This window comes from Crocodylus porosus, unplaced genomic scaffold (assembly GCF_001723895.1).
Source record: "Crocodylus porosus isolate Cpor-Errol unplaced genomic scaffold, CroPor_comp1, whole genome shotgun sequence".
Classification (NCBI taxonomy): Eukaryota; Metazoa; Chordata; order Crocodylia; family Crocodylidae; genus Crocodylus; species Crocodylus porosus.
This window is the reverse complement of record NW_017728911.1, coordinates 20,670,930-20,691,366: the sequence shown is the minus strand read 5'-3', so window position 1 is coordinate 20,691,366 and position 20,437 is coordinate 20,670,930. Positions and strand designations below refer to the sequence as shown.

At 40.1% G+C, this 20,437-nt stretch overlaps 1 protein-coding gene across 2 annotated transcripts in view; it reads left to right on the top strand.

The window, feature by feature from the left end:
• Positions 1–17,551, top strand: part of LOC109309026 (aromatase) — a 22,634-nt gene extending 5,083 nt beyond the window's left edge. The window contains exons 3-9 of one of the 2 annotated variants that reach the window (XM_019533586.1): positions 2,270–2,424; positions 3,410–3,529; positions 4,472–4,586; positions 6,719–6,833; positions 7,391–7,553; positions 11,637–11,878; positions 13,867–17,551. In XM_019533586.1, coding sequence (XP_019389131.1) covers positions 2,270–2,424; positions 3,410–3,529; positions 4,472–4,586; positions 6,719–6,833; positions 7,391–7,553; positions 11,637–11,878; positions 13,867–14,118 — 1,162 coding nt within the window. In that variant the 3' untranslated portion in view covers positions 14,119–17,551. Of the gene's footprint in view, positions 1–2,269; positions 2,425–3,352; positions 3,530–4,471; positions 4,587–6,718; positions 6,834–7,390; positions 7,554–11,636; positions 11,879–13,866 lie in introns of both variants that reach the window. The other variant, XM_019533585.1, reaches the window with a different exon arrangement.
• The last annotated feature ends 2,886 nt before the right edge of the window (positions 17,552–20,437 follow it).

The following is a 20,437-nucleotide window of genomic DNA, read 5'->3' as shown; positions in this document are numbered from 1 at the left end:
GTGTGGGGGTTGTGGGGGAAGCTGCTCAGGGAGCGTGGGTCCCCCACAGGGTCCCAGCCCCCCCACCACAGGGCCCACAACCCACCCCCACAGCAGCAGCCGTGGGGTGCTCAGGGCCCACTGAGACCATCATCCGTGGTGCAGCACAGCCCTGATTGCCTCAGAGCTGGTGCTGCTCGTGCTGCCTGTCGTGGGACTGGACCTGCTCGTTGTGGCAGTGCATAGCTTAAGGCAGCACTAGGGCTGCTTGGGCTATCACCCAGGGGCCAACGCCACTCACAGGAACCACGTGTCGTACCAGGCTGGGTCCTGCCTCTACAGGCCCTGTGTGCTGTCAGGCCCGGCCAGTTCCATGGGGTCAGGACCCAGCCTGGCATGACATGCAGTCCCTGCAAGTGGCACCGGCCCCCGGGTGACAGCCTGAACTGCCCCAATGCTATCTAAAGCCACATGGTCCCATGTGGCACGGTGCTGAGCCAGGCCAGTCCCGCAAGAGGTGGCACAAGTGACACCAGCTCTGAGATGATTGGAGCTGTGCTGAGACATTGGGGGCTGTGGCTGCACCAGGCTCTGAGCACCCCATCATGGCCACTGTTGCTGCAGGGGTGAGCTGTGGGGGGGGAGCTGGGGACCTGGGGGGGGTGTATATGGGCCCTGTGAGGGTGAACATGGGCCATGCAGGGGGGAAGCTGTGGGCCTGTGAGGGGGAGCCATCCGTGTGCTGTGGGGGAGGGCTGCACCCTGTGGGGGCCAGGGGACCCACCCCTCCTGAGCAGCCCCACCACGTCCCCAAGCCACCTCCACAAACCCCTCAGCCACATACCCAGCCACAAACCCCAAACCCCCTGTACACGCCCCATACCCCTCAAACCTCACCCCCACAAATCCTCCACCCACCCATAAACTCCCCCAGTTCCATCTGCAAGTTGCTTTACACTTGTAAATATATCAATAAAACATTGCCCAAATATATCAATTAAATATTGCCCTCTCTCTATATAGTGGCATTTTATTTTAATAGTGGAAGAACACTCTGGCACCCTGGGAGAACTTGTATTTTGGTGACCCTGCCCCCCCTCCCAGCTCTCACCATCCCACTCCCCGAAGTCATAAGTCAGCAGTACTGCTGCAGGCAGGAGGAGGCAGGTAGGGACATGGGGCACAGTCTGGCAGGGGAGATGGAACAGCGTGGTGCCCTGCTGGTGCTCACACAGCTCAGCTCAGCTCCTCCTGCACAGTGGCTGGAGGCAGGGGATGGGGAGGGAGTAGAGTGGAAGTGCTGGAGGAGGAGGGAGGCAGGGGAGCAGGCTAGGCTGGGCACTGCTTCTTCTGCCAAGGCAGGGCAGGACAAGAGCACTGCTGTGAGTCTGGACTGCTCACATGTGTGCATGAGTCCGTGAGTGCAGTGTTCCCCTGACCACAACACCCTGAGTGGTTGCCCACCTTGCCCATCGGCAAGCTGGCTCTAGATATAATTATTAAAGAGTTACAAATTTACATGAATAGTAACAATATCATCTGCAGTGACACAAACTAAACTACAGTGGTATAATTGTATATATTCTACATCTCAATCTGCATGTTTTACTGTACAGAACAACCAGGGGTTAAGAGGGAACTTCCCCCATACATGTTACTATACAATTGCCATTGCATTCTTTCTGAAGCATCTGATACTGGCCACTATCAGAGACTGGATGACAAATCCTGTATGTTTCTATACAACTCTACTTTTTTTTCCATATTCAACTTTTTTCATATTAAACTTCCATAGCAGTAAATGCCTTCTCACTGGGCATTTACACTACACGTGTGACAATGTGCTGTAGCCTATTTTATTGCGCATTACAGCATCAAGGCAAAAACTATGCTAATACACTAATGCTCAGTAAAAATAAGCTACTGCACATTAAGCAAAAGAGTGTACACTTCCACTACTGTGCATTAGGGCAGCCGCATGCACATTTAGTTAATACCTCACATTAGAGGTACTAAATTTAATGCACAGCACATTACTGAATGTGTAGATGCATCCACTGAAAATATAGAGCAGCTCCAGGTGCATTATACATACATTTATGCATCATTCTGCCAATCCAATTATGTTTTTGTTTTTAAATTGCATGTATAAGAAATAACATCAATGTACCATGTACAGTATTTATTGATGAATTGAGAGCTCTCTATGTTTAAAAGGAAAAAGTTGGAACCTCAGAGGATGCAAACTAAAGATATGTATTAGGAAATCTTTTTTTCCCCCCTTTTCCAGATCCTCAAGCGTGTTCTATGTAATGAAACATGGACACTATGTTTCTAGATTTGGGAGCAAGCTTGGGTTACAGTGTATTGGCATGTATGAAAATGGTATTATATTTAATAATAATACAACACTTTGGAAAGAAATGAGACCTTTCTTCACCAAAGGTAAGTTGTATGCATCTACATTGTAACACATATTTCCTGTATCATATATTCTGTGCTCCTGAAATTTAGCATTGTGCATTTTGCATAATTACTTCACTTTTCATCTATCCTACACAAATATTTTATTCCATATGTTCCTTCCTCATTCATCCTGATTTTCATGCTATTAGGGAAGGTCTTGAAAATCCTTAATTTCTTTAATCAAAACTTTATTATGCCTACAAGATGCAGATTTCAATATTTTTATGGTACGGCATTCATATGAATTCATCGGGCAGTATTGTATTCAAGTAGTTTTGTCCCAGCCTAAGCTGATTTCAAGGAAATTTCACTCTGAAACTTTCAGCAGCCCGCTCATTTGCTCCTTCTGCCACCTGTACAATTCAGGAAAGGTTCCTTGCCCAGTGCTCCTGCCAGTAGTTCCTATGGGATCTGGGGGCTTGGAAGAACACCAAAATGGCCTTTCCTTGTACCCTCCATTTTTACCCCACAATTGTTCTTACCAGAGGAAGAACTTCAGGGAGAACTTCTTTACGGTAAGGATAACCAGAATCTGGAATGGGCTTCCAAGGGAGGTGGTGTTCTCCCCTACCTTGGGGGTCTTCAAGAGAAGACTCAACAAGCACCTGGCTGGGGTCACCTGACCCCAGCACTCTTTCCTGCCCAGGGCAGGGGGTCAGACTCAATGATCTATTGAGGTCCCTTCCAACCCTAACGTCTATGAAACTATGAAAGGAAAATGGTTCTTACTGATTCTAGAAAGCAATTAGATTTTTATCCTAGTTTATCCCTATTCTGTTCTCTTGACGCACTTAGTATTTTGGTTACACTTCATTATCTCTTTTTACAAATTAACTGCCAGTAAGCAGATAATTAAGATAATACAAATATTAACTGATTTTCTGTCTACTTTACCTGTGCATTTCAGCTTTGTCTGGTCCTGGTCTTGTACGTATGATATCGATTTGTGTTGAATCAACAATAGATCATCTGGACAAACTGCAAGAGGTGACCACTGAACTGGGAAACATCAATGTGTTGAATCTTATGAGGCGGATCATGTTAGATACTTCTAACAAACTCTTTCTCAGGATCCCTTTGGATGGTACAGAAAGCTTTATTCTATCTTATAGTGGGTCAATTTCTATATATTAAGCAAAATTTCACACTGAGATGAATGGGAAGTTTTGCCTCAGAATGTTTGCTCCAGGGTCAGTTTTTAATGCTCAATTACTTAATAAAAATGCCAGATCTGATTGAAATTGATTCTAATACAAAGTAAGAATTATAAATGATCTTTAAAAATATACATTCAGTCCATCAGGCCTGACAAGTCCCCTGAACTGAATGGTAGCATCTGCATCCTGACAGTTTAGTTAGTTTCCCAGTCATCCTAGTCATCATGAAGCTTTCAACACAATAATCCTGTCTTTATATTTGCTGCATTCTCACATTAGAAAATGTGCCAAATTGCCAGCTGCAAAACATTTGTTGGCAGACAAAATTTTATGAAATGTGTAAAGGAAGGTTTCTGTGAATCTGGCAAGCACCTACCCCAATATTCTCTGCATATAAGACTCTGAAAACTTCCCAGCTAAATAGCTGATTTGAAGAATTCACCTGCCAGTTTCCTAATCGTCTGTAACATGCTCTTCCCTAAAAGTTTGAAGCTGAAGTAACATTAACTTGGTGAGAAGTTGGCTACCTCATGTCAAAATACTGTAACATAACAACATCAGCAGTAGACTTTGGTATTGGTTCTTACACCAAAGGATTGTTTCCAGTCAAGAGTCATAGTCTTCAGAAAGAACAGTATAATGGAGACAGTGTACTACAAAATGTTTCATGTTGTCATTCATCACAAATTAATACAAACTATTTCAGTGTCAACCATGAAAAAGCCAGGAAAGGAAAAGAAAAATGATGATACTGAAAATTTACTCTGAGTTTAGCAGGAGAATCAAGCCTTCCTTGTTGGTTTTAGATGAAATACTTGGCATATTAAAGTGTAAAATTTGTATTGCTATTTGTTAATTTTTATTTTCAGAAAATGCTATTGTGCTTAAAATTCAGAACTACTTTGATGCCTGGCAAGCACTTTTACTGAAACCTGACATCTTTTTTAAGATTTCTTGGCTGTACAAGAAATATGAGGAGTCAGTGTAAGTATCAACAGTTTTCCAAATCATTGGATTAAGACTGATTATGCATTCCTGAAGTCAATCATTCTCCCGTTAGTTTTCTCCCTCTATTTTTCTGAAAACAAACTGCAGAGTTTCCAAAGTTGATTGACTGAGCTATTGAGGCTGAAGTCCTCTCTCTGCCTCCAGAACCAGGACAGCAGCTGTGCAGGCTGTTCTCCTGTTCTACAGGCCTGTTCAGGAATGACCGGAGGAGAGGGGAACTCAGGTTTTTGCCAGTTCAGTCTTGGTGTCTCTGCTGAGATGCAAGTAGATATGAAACTGAACTGAAATCACTATGCTTTTCATGACTTTTGATGACAAGCCATTTGACGGTGTCTACTTTCACTTGCTACCAGTTCAACCCGAATCCAACAGTAATCCAAAGAAAACAGCACTTGTTCACATCAGCAAGTCCTTTTTACAGTTAGGATATTGAACCAAGTATTTCATTGTAATCCTGCTTTTTAGTGCCTATGATGTTCCCAAAATAATTAGTCACGAGTTAAAATTTCACTTAGCATGCAAGATATCATCTCAGCATGGATTTTTCCCCCTGAAAAAGGAACAAATTAGTTTTTCCATCTTTCCATTTATAAAAAGCACACACCCACCCACAAAATGGTTCTTTCACTGAATTTTGATGATCTCATTTGCTTTCCTCTACCAAAAAATGACTGATTATAAAAAGAATTGGCAGTCACTTCATCTTGTTTCTGGATGGATCTCTAACTATTTAGAGCTATGATTCTCAGCCAGGTTGCTATAGCACCCTCGGGTGCCTTGAGATATTTTAAAGAGTGCCACAGGATGCCACACAATGTTAAAAGTGTTAAGTCTGCAAACATAATTCACAAGATAAAGCCAAAGATTTCAACTGGGATTCCACAGTGTTAAAAACATTTTGAACTATAGTGGCCTTTGGGTTCTTTACAACCGAAGAACTGTTCTATTACTTTTCTGTAGTCAAAAATGAGTAAAAACTAGAAGCTGGCATTTTCCAAGTGGTACTTCAAGTCTACAAATGTTGAGAACCACTGATTCAGAGAAAACAGTCATCATAAAGTATGTGTAACAAGTACTTCTGATACTATTATATTGGATAAAGGATTTGAGGGAATTTAAGAAGGACGGTTATCTATACTACTTGATATTCTGTTCACACTAAAGCCAATAGCAAATCTCACATTCAATAGAACCAGGATGTCACTCTCTACCTCTAAAATAAAATTAGGTATCTTTCAGCATTTTCTACTCAGTGATAGCTGTGACATTAGAGTTTTGCCTTTTACTTCAAGTGAGAGAGAACTGTAGTGGCTTAGATACCAATGGCTAGTAAATGGGAAAATCTTGAATTTTTAGTGACCATGGCTTTAAGTGGGGATCACCATAATCTGTGAAGATGGCAGGGTTCTTAAAGGCATGTCCATACCACCTGTGCTGTGCCTGGGCACACCCAGTGAAACAGGCCCCACCCACTTATTCCTGTTCCACACACAACAAATCAAGAAATTAGGCAATAAAGCCACCTTAAGATGGCCTTGGGCACATGGTAATAAATATTACCAAAACAGTGGCTTAAGAACAGTGGTGAGCATATGCATTGCTCAGGGCTGTCCCAAATGATCTACCCTGCCTCTTTGGCACATACAGGGTGTGCTTCAGTGTGATGAGCCTGAGTGCAGCATGGCCATGCCCAAAGTGAACAGAATAAGAGAACTATAACACACTATAGTTCACAATAAGCCACAATTTACTACTACTACTGGAATGAAAGTCCATGCTTTATAAAGCTTCCTGGTAGCAGTATTTCTATTGAGTTTTCATCAACTACTGAAGTTTTAATGTATCTACAGTCATTCTCATTAGAGTTAATCTAATATGTACTGACACATTAAATACTTTTGGCTTATTAGGGATTTCCCTGGTTGCAAACAGGCCTGTCAAATTTCTTTCACTAGTGAACTGCATGAGAAATTATTTGCTTGTTCATTCTGTTCTTAACTTTCTTCTCCAATGTAGTCTCTACATTTCTATTCCTGTACTATGCATTACTGGCAAGCATTCAAATTTTGCAGACATTTATAGGTATACTGGATTCTATCCATTTTCAGCAAAGATTTGAAAGGAGCAATGGAGCTATTAATACAGCAGAAACGTCAGAAGCTTTTCACTGTTGAAAAACTGGATGAGCACATGGACTTTGCAACACAACTGATTTTTGCACAGGTAATACTGATGTACTGGTGCACCTCTAGTTTTTGGACAGCCTCAGAAATGTTCAAGTGTTGTTGATTTTGGGGTGATTTTTTGAACATCTTCAGGTTAAATCCCACAACCCAAAGTCTATCAACAAGATTCAACCTCTCTCTAAGCACTTGTATTTAACTTGAATTAATACCATTCATACCAAAAAGATCCCTAAATCCTTCCTTTACTGTAAACATATAGACTCTTTAGCATCAAGCAAGCTCTGTAACGGAAGGCCGCATGGGACTGATGCTTAGTATGCTGCAGCACTCTAGGTTTGATGGGACTTCAGATTAAGGATGAATCCCTTCTTTTAAAAGAAGTGCTATAAGACCACAAAAAAAACAGGACATTGGTTTTCATTTTTACATTTGCAAGATGCACACAATAAAACGGATGTTACTTAGCTGAGATCGAGTCAACACTGTTAAAATTTGAACCTGTTGTATTGAGTGGGTATTCTACATTCTTCCAATTATATTAATCTTTTGTATTGTAAATCCATTGTTTAGCATTTGCCCCCTTCAATTTTGTAGAACCGTGGAGATCTGACAGCTGAGAACGTTAACCAGTGTGTGCTGGAGATGATGATCGCTGCCCCTGACACTCTATCAGTGACTCTCTTCTTCATGCTTGTACTGATTGCAGAGCACCCCAAGGTAGAAGAGGAAATGATGAAGGAAATTGAAACTGTTATGGGTAAGGATTGACATTAAAGACCCTGAAAAATCATTTTACTGAGTAGTGATCTAGTTTTCATTTCACAGGGTAAAAATGTAAAGCGTTTCCTTCTTATACACATGTGGATTGTAAAGTGTTTGCAGAAATCATTGCATAACATTTTTATTATGTAAAAAGGATTTCTAAAGTTGTATTAAAAATATAAGGAAAAATAGTAAAAGAAAGATGTCAAACTTCCAAGGCAATATGCAAAACTGAAGGTGCTAAGTTCATCCTTCAGTTACACCAATGTAAAGCTGTGGTCATTTCACAGACATGAGCTAAATGACTCCAAATTTACATTACTGTATTTAAAAGCAGAAGATGAGTTGTGGTGCTTTTTAACCACTGGTAAAAATGAATTTGGGGATACCTGTTCAGTTGTATTGCACTATAATTAGCTCCATTCATAGTTTTTTCAACTCTTTTACTATTGAACTGCATAGTATGCATGTAAGAGAAAAAGCTGTTTAGTAGGGGCGTGCAAAGCAGGCCCCATTCTATTTGGAATTGGATTCAGCCCAGATCAGAGACAGTGATTCAATTCGCTGATTCGGATCACTGTTCCTGATTCAATTCGGCCAAATCCAAATCTGAAGATTCAATGCTGATTCAGAGAATCAGCGATTCAGACACAGACAGCTTTAAAAGTTTTTTCTATGTACCTTGACATAGCAGGCACAGCTTGTGAACACTGTGATACTGGGGTGTATGAAGCATCCCACAGGAGTGCGGGGGGCCCCTCCACATGCTCAGCGGTGAACCCAGAAGTTGACCAGTTCTGGTCCACTTCCGGGTCTGCCAAGAAGCGCACTGGGGCCCCCCTGCACTCCCATGATCGGCCAAAGGGGGACCCCTGCTGCCCCCCCCAGACCCAGGAGACACCAGCCACCAAGCCAGGGGGTCGCAGGGGGGCCACCAGAACACTCCTGGAAGTGCCTTGGAAGTCCTTCTGGCCCACTTCCGGGTCTGCTGCTGAGCATACTGAGCAGCCCCCTGCACTCCTGCGGGATGCTCCAGATGCCCCAACATCACAGCACCCATGAGCCCCTCCTACCCAGAGGTATGTAGAAAAAACATTTAAAGTTGTCTCTATGTTTGAAACTCCAAATCTTTCCAAATCTCTCCAAAGTAATTCGGAGGGTTCTGATTCAATTCAGAGAGGTTAAAGGGTCTTCTGATTCAATTCAGATTCAGAGATTCAGCCACCAAATCAGGCTGAATCACCACCAGATCAAATCAGGGACCGCAGCTTTGCACAGCCCTACTGTTTAGAATTTTACTTTTACTCTTCCCATCCTTTCCCCAGCCTGCACAATATAAAATTGACCCTTGTGAAATTCTAACCATCTCCAGGCAATAAATTAATGGAAATAACCCACCTCCCCAAACCTTTACCCCTTTAATTTGGGTCGCTATTTTTTATTTTATTTTATTTATTTTTTTTAAGTGTCAGGGCCTAAATAAGAGAAATGCACATTCTATAACACTTGTACAAAGTACACAAGCATTCATTTTGAGACTATTTCAGAACTTTAGTAAAACATTGCCTCTCATTTGTCTACTCCTCCAGCTAAATTGCTCCTCTCTCTTTTTGAGCAACTGTCTATTTTTCTCATTGACCTAAGACCTTGTAGCCCAAGTAAATCCAGTAAAGTAAGGATTTTTATATCAGCTTGCTGAGTTTGAGTCTCATGGGTCATGTAAGAACAACAACATTCCCATTAAGATGCAACTGAAAAGACTCGTTTCCCAGCTATGTTTGGTTATCTAAAAGCAGTCAAGCTGCAGTTTAATGCTAATTCACCCCATAGCTATCAACTACAAAATCTCTCTGAAACCTGTACATGCCAGAACATATCAGTCTTAAAGTTTTGCCAAAGTAGACCATAGCATAACTTCATATACACTGGTTTTCCCAAATGGCTTCCAATTTTGCAGGCATCACATTTGAAAAGAACAGACAATACAATATAGACATGACAAAATATTTGCTTTACTTGAGACACTGACGAAAAGAAAGATCTAGTTACTGTTCCTCCAGTTAGGTTTGACCATTACAGTTACTGTTCTCAAACCCATTCCAAGCCAGTGAAAGTGATACAGGAAAGTGCTGGAGCAAAGTGAAAATAACCCAAAGAGATTTCAGTGATTAGAAGAATATATTTTAATATATTTTAGCACAGACTAGTTGCAGACTTGAGCTAGATTCACTGCCCCTGAACTGCAAACACAGAAGACTAGGGCTGTGTGAAGCTTCAGGTGCTGATTCAATTTGGAGGAGATCTGGCCCAACTTGGTGGCCAAATCTCCAAATCCGAATCAAATCAGGGAATCAATTAAAAGGTCTGCATCAATTTAAAGCTCTCTGAATTGATTCAGAAAAGATTTGGAGAGCTTCGGTGGTTTGGGCAGTCCCCGCCCGCTGCAGCAGGGACCTGGACCCAGACTCTGAGCTGATAAGTAGGGGATGGGAGAGGCAGGGCTGGAAGAGGAGGGAGGAGACCATGAGAGGACCCTTGCCAGGCCCTATCACCTCCCTGCTTCCCCAGCCCTCCCCATGGCTGCCCCACCCAGCCCCAGCTCCCAGTGCTATAAAAAAAAGCCCCTATTCACTGGCTGCTGCCTGGCAAGGGGGTGATCCCCGCTGCCCCCCACTGTCCCACGCTGTATGGAGGGGTTCTTCCATGAGCTCCCCAACCCCTGCCCACTCTCCCAGCCCCCCCATGGCTGCCCACCCACCCCAGCTCCAGTCCTTTAAGAACAAAAAAAAAACCCAACCCCCCAACTCACCAGCTCCTGCAGCAACCTTTGGGCTTCTGGGGGCTCATGGAAGAGCTCCCCATACAGCGCAGGGCAGTGGGAGGGCAGCAGGGATTGGCCCCCTGCCGGGCAGGAACCAGTAAGTCCAGGGTGGGTTTGTTTTGGTTGGGTTTTTTTCTTAAAGGGCCAGGGGCTGGGGTGGGTGGTTAAGGGGCTCATGGCAGAGCCCCACATACAGCGTGGGACAGTGGGAGACAGCAGAGTTCTCCCCCCACCCGGCAGCACCTGGGGAGTCTGGGCTTTTTTTTTCTTCAAAGAGCCAGAAGCTGGGACAAGCAGGGCAGCCATTGCCAGGGCTGGGAGAATGAGCAGGGGATGGGGCTTGTGTGATTCAGCGGTTCACCTGATTCAGCTGCAGCTAAATCTCCAAATCAGATTCGGCTGAATTAATTCGGGACAGTGATTCGAATCATCTAATCGAATCACTGTCCCCCGAACTGGCCAAATCCAAAGCAAATACTAGCCACTTTGCACAGGCCTGCAGCAGAGTATGATGTAAAATAAAAGTTACCCACTAGGATGTCTGGAAGGACCACCTATGCTCAGGTATTACAGCCATAATGGCCCTTTAAAAATAAGTAAAATCCATTTGTGGACTAATCTAAGAAGATCTGGTTCCGAAGGAACTCCTGACAGAAATGGAGGTATATGTCCAAATTTCAGTTTACGTCAATTAATGACTCTCCAGAGACTCCTAAGGAAACTGAATCAGATCCTACTACTTTTCTTGTCTTTGAGACAAATCCTTAACTGAGGAAAGTACTGGAAATATTGATTCCCTTTTCTGTGGGTGTATGTTGTTGGCAACAGATTTATGACCCAGTCCTGATACTTTGTTCCAGCCAGACCCAAGTCCTCTCACCAGACCAGGGGTTTAAAACTCTACAGCACACTAAAGATATTTCATATGAAGCCTTTATCCTGCTTCACCTACCTCCAGGGGAGCTTTACCTTTGGCTTCAGTGGAAGCAGGGTCAATGCATAACAGAGAGGAGATCTGTGGCAGCTCATATTATTAACAGGTGAGTATCCACATGAATAAATTGTATGTTGGGCATTCTGTAACATGAGGTAGTTCAGAGCCACAGGAACCCACAGACAGTTCATTGCCATGAACTGTAAAAATGGACTGCATTTTGACTGAATAGAGTCTTATATCAAGTGTAACATTTCTAGTAGCAATTAGATATAATTAGAACCCAGAAATCAGTTTCTCCCTATCTGCTTTTATTTTTCAAGGTGACAGAGATGTACAGAGTGATGACATGCCAAACCTAAAGGTTGTGGAGAATTTTATTTATGAGAGCATGAGATACCAGCCAGTTGTGGACTTGATCATGCGTAAGGCTCTACAGGATGATGTGATCGATGGCTATCCTGTGAAAAAGGGGACAAACATTATTCTGAACATTGGACGAATGCATAAGCTTGAATTCTTTCCAAAGCCTGATGAATTTTCCCTTGAAAATTTTGAGAAGAATGTAAGTCTCCTGTCTTGTTTCATGGGATATAATGTTACTTTCTACTTAAAAATCACAATGTGTCTCCTGATTTTTACCAAGACCTTTCTAATCACACATTAGATTCTCTCTTTGTCTGTGTAAGTGCCTGAATCAACTACACAATCTATATAATGAATTATAATTAAAGCTGATTGAAAATGTTCCACCACTAAGGCTATTCATAGGAAAATGCAAAACAATTTAAATCAAAATGTTTCATCAAAAAAGTCATTTCTGTGAATTCCACAAAAACCCAGGCAGGGCTCTGATACACCGGGAGCCCCTAGATGATCCAAGCAGCATTTCAAGTCCCTGAGCCAGCGCAAAGACCCTCTGACGGGGCAATTTCTTTCTCACCTGGCTTCCCCCTTTCATTTCAAGCAAATCAATTTTCCTTTACCACACGCTCATTTTAGTGAATGTTTTAGTGAATATATTTACTGACAAACACTTTGAAGAAACAGTTAAGATAACATATGGGGATATTGGCCAAAACTGCATTTTGAACTCCAAAATGTGAGCAGTTATACTTGATTCTAAGATTTATGATCATCCAGTTACAGAACAAACAGTATTGTGTAAGGTATGACATCAGAATTAACCAAACAAGAATAATATTTTAAGGCTAATTGCTAATATTCATAGTAAACATATTCTCCACTATATATTTAGCCCAGAAATAATTCAGAAAAAATGACAAATTGGTGAAAATTCACAAATAGGAAAAGTGTCTCCATTTATTAAATTCATCATTTACTTGTACTTCTCCTTTGCATTTTACTCCTTTTTATTACAATGGATTTCTCCATTGCTTCATGAACACAACTTCTTGCTAAAAATACTTCCTCCATAATTACATGCCCAGAAATAATTTCTGCACATTCTTCTAAGTGGATAGCAACCCAGACCATTAGTTAATTTCTGAGAAGATGACTCTTTTACAATATTGTTTCCCAAGCCAGCCCTTTGCCATTGTGCTAAGGCAGCTGCAGCACTGCTCTGATTTATAAGCACTTGTATTTACCTATAATCCCTCACAAAATAAGCTCAACTTATTTGAAATGTTTAAACAAAGGCCATTCTCTGCCATGCCACAACTAAAAGGAAACTGAAATTAATTTGTATAATAAAACCTCCACTACCAAAGTATTGGGTTAATTAGGAAATCAGGTCAAGACAGTGTGGAAACTCCTTTCTTTTATGCACTACTATTTTATATTTAGAGCCAGAATCAACTCTCCTTACTCATGGTTAGTAGTCTTCTATCAAATGAGTAGTCTTACTGATTTTGTTGGAGCTGCTTGTGGAAAAAGGTATTACTCAACATGAGGAGGAGTAACAGACTGGCCCCAAGTCTAGTACAGATTTGAGAAACATATATTTCACAGTTTGGAGAATAAGATGGCAAACTGTTCATAAGTTTATAAAATGATTTCCTGTGAGGTGTTAATTAAAATTGGCTTAATTCCAATATATGACAAATTCATTCTTAGACATGCTAGTTCTGATCTACTAACGGGTGCAGAATCTACACAGTTTCCTGAATGAAACTGGACAACATACCAAGCCTTATTTCATTTATTCAAAAGCTGTAGGATATTGATGTCAAAAGTGAAATTCTCCCTTTGTTTCATACCCTGTGCAAGACCACTGTAGTGAATCAGATGTGTGAGGTTGATATCCATGGACAAAATTCTTTTCCTGCTTGACTGCTATAATGAGTTAGCAGGTAAAGTGGTCACCTGTGGACCCTATTCCTGCAAGTTTCTGTATTTCCTTTCATTCATTTAAGAGGTCAGGTAAGCAAATAAATGAAAAGTCCCCTGTGTGTGGTACTGTGCTACTTGATCCAGAAAGAACCTAGCCTCAAGGTTTCCCCATTGGTAATATAAGTTTTAATGGTATGTTCAGTTGCTCCACAAAATAAACCATTTTCGTTAAATACTCTTCTCTCTTGTTTTGCATAGGTTCCTTCTCGCTATTTTCAGCCATTTGGATTTGGGCCTCGGGGCTGTGTAGGAAAGTTTATTGCCATGGTAATGATGAAAGCAATCTTGGTGACACTCCTGAGACGGTGCAGAGTACACACACAGAAAGGAAGAGGCCTAAACAACATCCAGAAAAACAATGACTTATCCATGCATCCAAATGAAAGGCAGCCCTTACTTGAGATGGTTTTCACACCAAGAAGCATTACAGGCAAGTGTCAGGGTGACTAGCAACAGATCACTAGTGGTATCCGTTCTAGGGCTGTCATTGCCCTAGTCCAACTGAGAAATGCCCACCCTTCCTAAAGGAAGTCATGATTTAATTAAACATATTCTTGCCCCTAATATATAAGCACTTTAGGTGATCTCCTATTTTGCCTGAAGAGCTAAACCAGGTTTGGTCACTATTTGAAGCTGACAAACAAGTTCCAAGTATATAATCAAGTGCAGTTGGTGAAGTGTCACATGTAGAAACTGTAATTATTTTAAGAAATGCACCATTCTGAAGAGATTAGTCTCTGCTGTTTTCACACTACAAGCTCAAAGTCCATGACTGCAGACTTGGAAACCAAAGGGTTAGGGTCTTCTCTGATATACCAGAGGGGATGCTTTTAGCAGAGCTCAAAGAGACATCATCAGTTGCTGACTGTTATAAGAGCTCTAATAACTTGTCTTCAGAACCATTTTAATAAAATACTACCGATGTTCACTTAGAGTATAAGTGTATAAACTGTCTTAACTTATCCAAAGTTCCTGTAAAGTATTTAGGATGCCTCCAAATTACCCAAAACACTGTTCGTTAAGAGAGAACCTAAAAAGTTTAGTTTTCCTCTACAAGATTTTGCCTTCTGGTCTGTTAAACACCTATTTTCAAAAAATTATTATAGTAGATATGGCTGTCTGATTGTTGTAATTCTAAAAGTATCCAAAAATAAATAGCACTTGAGATAAATACAGTAGATCTGAAGGCTCTAATCCTAGTCACAGCCACAGAGGTACCACTAATATCTTCACCTTGCATCACTAATGCCCAGTTGTGACTCAGAAGATGAATTAGTGCATTAGACCTAGGGGGCAGAGGAAGAGGAACCAGGTGGGTTACAGCTCCCCTTTCTCTGCTAAAAACCTGTAGAACAGGCCTGAGGGAGAAGCTCTCCTTGTTTTCCTGTTGCCAGGAAAGCATCATCATGTAAAAGTTGGACATCTTGATGATGTCAGATGGACTTCATTCATCCCATCTGTGTGAGGCTCTAGGTCTCACTACTCACCAGTTTTCTGCATCCGGCAGAAAAGTCCTAAATGGGTAACCAGTTTTTTGGAAAAAAAGATGTAAAAGGGAATTTTTCAGAGTTAGATACACCCTTCTTCAGGAGTAACTTTAAAGTAGATCTAAATCCAGTTCATTAACAAGATACCTATGTGAATGGCAACAAATGTGGCTAAGCTGGAGGAGTATGGTCCTCTTCCTTAGATCTCTTGAGGGTATTTCAACACACTACTACCTGTTCTTGCAGTGGTAGTGCCCTTTATTTCTCCTGCTTTACCTGTGGCAAGTTAAAGGTAGTTTTTGATGTTTCAAGCTTTATGACTGGTAGTTGTACATGAAACTTATTCAGATCAGACAAACACTTGTCTAGGATGGTTTTGATAGGGATAAACCTACCTTAAGCAGAGGATTGGACTAGGCTACCTCCTAAGGTCCCCCTCCCTCCCCACTTTTGGTGATTCTGTGACTCCAAGCTCCTTTCAGTCCAGTATTTATAAATTATGAAGTTAACTGGGTCAGGAACTACTACAATAAATAAAAAAAAAAGAGAGATACCTTCATGGCTTAATGGGAAACATTGGTTCAACAAAGATTTTTCCTTTTCAGCAAAAGTAAATTCTGTTTTTTACGCTTGTATAACCCAGGGGGGGATGAGCTCCTGGAATTAAATGTCTTTATAAAGGCCAAACAATCCATTAGAGAAAGGTTTTTTATTTAGCTCCTTCCTCAGAGACCAGTTAAGCTATAAACTCTGTGGCAACCAAAGTACATCATTCTGTGTAGCTAGAACAAACAGATGTCTAAATCCTGTTTTGTGTTTCTTGGGAGAACAGTAAAGTGAGATACACAATACTTTTTCCCCTGCTGCTGCAATAAGGATCTTGCCTGGCTGGTGCCCTTTTACAGGCAATACACCCTGCAGTTTGCTGTTCCTGCGCACAGTTCTGACAAGGTTTTGTATATTAAAATGAGATAATCAGGGATAACAATGAAAACAAGTCAGTGTGTATTCCACATTTATGTGATGAAACCATTCCTGTTGTGACTGACAATCAAGGAAAGGGAGAAGTGGAATATTTTAGACCCTTATTGAGAAAAGAAGGTGATTTTCTCGGAAAGGTGATGGTAAGAGATTTCAAGGATCAAATATTTGATTTAATTAAATGCATGATTTATCACTAGTTAAGTCCACTCTAAAGCTTTCTTTATGACTAGTGTGATATTCCATGTAGTATTATATCAGAATGAACTGCAGCCCCAGTACAGTCATTCTGGGTACCAATTATGTATAACCGGGCAACTACAGAAACCTGTTTGGTAACACTGGTTTTGTATTAAATCAAAAGACCAGGAAAATGTTTTCACTGTAGACTTCTAGAAAGAAGATCTTATTTTATAAAGCACTGAAATGACTTAATTGGGCAAGTCCTATGAGCCCTCAGTGGGATTTGTGCTCCTACACATTGGCCACATCTACACAAAATGCTGACTGCGCAACCATTACTGAGCAGTAACCTGAATTACTGCAACAGTAGCACTGACAAATGTCTTTGTTTGTGACCCTGACTGCGCTGTAGTATCAGGCTACTACACAGTCAGCAGCTTGCATAGACCCCTTAGGAGTTTTGTAATACCAGTAACTGCACCAATAGTGGTGTCTGCAAAAAGAAGGGGAAGATTTCCTTTCCTTACCTGGCTGGAGCATCCCATATACTTAATGTAGAATGACTAAATGAGCTAGGGTGGTTTCTTGCTGCACTGAGTTCACTACCAGTAATTATCTAAAAGAACAAGGAAAAAAAATCAGATCCCATAAATTAGAAATATCATCCTAGACTGAGTTACAGATTTGTTCAATTATGGAGTGTTTACGAGCATTTCAGATCCCTAAATTAAGCAAACTAAATACAACATTAACGCACTGATCTTCACTGCAGTAATTCTAGATAAGTTATTAATAGAACATCACAGAAGAGCTAGAGTATCTCTCTAATATTTCTATTTGAAGCAGATATTTTAGGGTTTCTGTACAAATCTCCTGACCCTTGCATTATATGAACCAAAACATTTATTACAGACTAGTTCGGAGAAATAGCCAGTCAGAAGTAGGAAAATTATTATCTTTTTCATCTTGATGTGGCAATAAAACATTAAAACTGATTTTTAAAGGTATCATCCATATGAAGACTGGTACAGAAAGTATAAATGCTTAACTTTGTAATCTCATTTCCAGCTTTGTAAGGACTAATATATTCCTTTTCCTTTTTTTTTTTTTTTAAATCACCATTCTGTTACCACTAGTAGAATGAATGGATACTTGACTTCATAATGGAAGGTTGCAAGTTTAAATGCTGTTGGTTTGTTCCCCGAGGCAATTAAACTGTTTTTCTCATTTAACAAGGAAAAGAATGCGTCTCTGCAGTGTTTTCTAAACAAAAACTGACATCTGATCAAAAATATTAAACAAAAGCACAAATCAGTGTAGAAAGAAAATCAATATAGAAAAATATAATCCACATAGCCTCACAAACATATGGATTTAAATTATGAGTGCTAAGCTAAACATACAAACTGTATAAATGGATAAAGTGATGAAAGACAAAGTTATCTTAGAATTCATCTAGTTAAAATAATACTGTTTTCAAGTGCTTTACAAATTTTCAAATTAACTTCATGAGGAAAGTAAGGAGCAGCATTCACATCCCATAGATAGGGAAGCAGGCCTATAGGGGATGTTCTGGCCTTACTGAAGACAGTGGAAGTGTCAGCACTGGACTTGAAATAGTGTCTTATGCAGTGACTCTGGTGTGGCCTATGTGTGTGTCTACACTGTTATTTAAACTTGTGATTGCATTATGCATAGACATACCTTGAGTAGCCTTCAGCTGACTAGTTTCGATCATAGTAGCAATTTAGTTGGGAGTCGAATGAACTCCAGCTGCCAAGTACTTACCCAAAATCCAAAGACATCTATTAGCACCTGAGAGCAGCTTGGGTACATCTCTACACAAGTTACAATCATGTTTCTGGATTGCAGCGTAGACCAGTTCAGATCTGTGTCCAGAGAGGTTGATGGTGATAACACACAATGCAGTTGTGTTATGGCCCAGGATTAGACCAAGGAAAATCCTGATTCCCAGTACCATAGTCATTCTACCTCCATTTAAGCTTACATTGCCTCCACGGCTATATGTGAGAAACAAGGTTTTTTGGTGCAATCTTTTATTGGACTAACTATATAGATGGAAGTGGTGTTAGACAACCTTCTGGACACAGAGTGAAAATTAAGCAATTATAAGGAAAGGCTTTGCTCTGTTTGTGCCTCTTTTAACTTGCCTATTTAATGGTCTCAATTTTCTGTCAATAATCCCCTGATTTGACCAGTTCCTTCAAATATAATATAGTATTTCAGTTTCTACATATTTTATTGGTAAAAAAAAAAAAACCCCCAAAAAAACCCTGTTGTGTCATTTCATGTCTGTTTTTTTTTTCCAAGACAATACTACATATTCACTTCCAGTATATACTTTCTGCACAAAAGGAAAATCTATTTTACTTCTCTTGAGGTACTGTAGCTCTAATTTTCTATTTCAAAATTATAATTCTCCCATTAATAAAGCTTTCCTCAAGAATGGAATTAATGTACTATATTTCATTTTGCTGTCATAGTAAGAAAGAATCACATGACAACATGTAGTTAACTGGAGAATATATGAAACTGTAATATTTCAATAATGTTTGCTGTAAAATCTATAGCCTGGAATTCAGAAATGACAACGACAATGTTATTGTATTGAAGAAATGAAAAGCGTTCCTTTTTCTTTTATTTATTGTTAACAGATTTGTAAATCCATTTTACATAAATATTTTCAACTATACTTGTCCTATGTGCTTTGCCTATTATGAGTTCCAAACTTTCAAAATCTTAGCCATGCCAACCCTTGATACAAATAGGCCATTTTATGGACAAATATTGTCAGGATTTTGCCCATTTTGCTTTTCCACATATTTTCCTATATTTACAGGTGAAACCAAGAAAAGATGAAACTTTTCAAAAATGGGAGTATGGATGTAAATAGGTTACTTAATTTAGATACATATGTGCTACTGTACCATAGTTTTACTGTGTATTTAAATGATTTTTCATCATCAGCTATTGTGAAAAGTTATTTGACTTTTAGAGTGAAATCAGGCTCACTAATGTGCAGTAACTATTTCACTAGTGTTAAATCTATTAACCTAGATTGAAACTGATAGCAGGGTTTAACAAGTTGGCAGCACTGCAGTTGAACAGGCCTTGCATTCAAGTACATTTTTAGAAAATGTAATGTTCATCAAATAAAACTGGTATATGTAAACAAAAAGTTTTTAAATGTTTGTTTTTCTTTATGATCCCACTCTGAAGCTAAATAATGCTTTTATAAATTAGATACAAAGTGTTGCATTAATGCAGCTAGTCTGTTTCTAGTACCCCAGCTAACACTTCCAAAGCTAGCTGAGGTATCTCCATAAAGTATCAAATTGTGCCATGCAGAGACAACCTTAGAAGAACCAATGCATTTTTTTAAAAAATGTGCGGGAATGAAAATTTCAATATGAAAATGATAGATTGGGTATTGCAGTCACTATTTCCAATTAGTGCTTTCATAACATGAGGTAACATTGCATTATTCATACATTTGCTCATTTCTCTTTACTTAGAAAAGCAATCTTATTTAGGTAAGAAGAGAAACGGAAAAGATTTAAGAGTTGTTACTGTATTCTGAACAGAGCCCAGCAGATGGCATACACAGAAAATTTATACTTGCATCAAAAGCAATTTATATATTAACATAGACTATTGAAGTATGAGGGTTTGCATTCAAAGGGCAAATTCTAAATTCTTCATTCAGTCATTATTCAGTCTTCTAGTCAGCAAGTGCCTCACTCTAGCTGGAATTAGCTAGAAGAAGTGAAAAGTAGGTAATGGTTTTAGGATTTAACAGGGTATCATTAAGGAGCTTTCAATATGTGTTGATTCTCATTTCTCAGAGAGGGTTTTTAGGTAGAACACAAATTATTTCAACCATCAACCTAAGGTAACTAGCACATGGAGGGTGGCCATCACAGAGAACAGTCCAGTTGCCCTCTGCCCCCTATTGATACAAAACCAGACACCTTTTTGTCCTCTATTTTTGTATCGAAGAAAAATAGGACATAAAGGTGTTGGGTTGTGTATCAACAGGGGACAGTGTCGCAGAAAACCAGAATGTCCTCTATGCTGTAGGACATTTTCACTCTTCA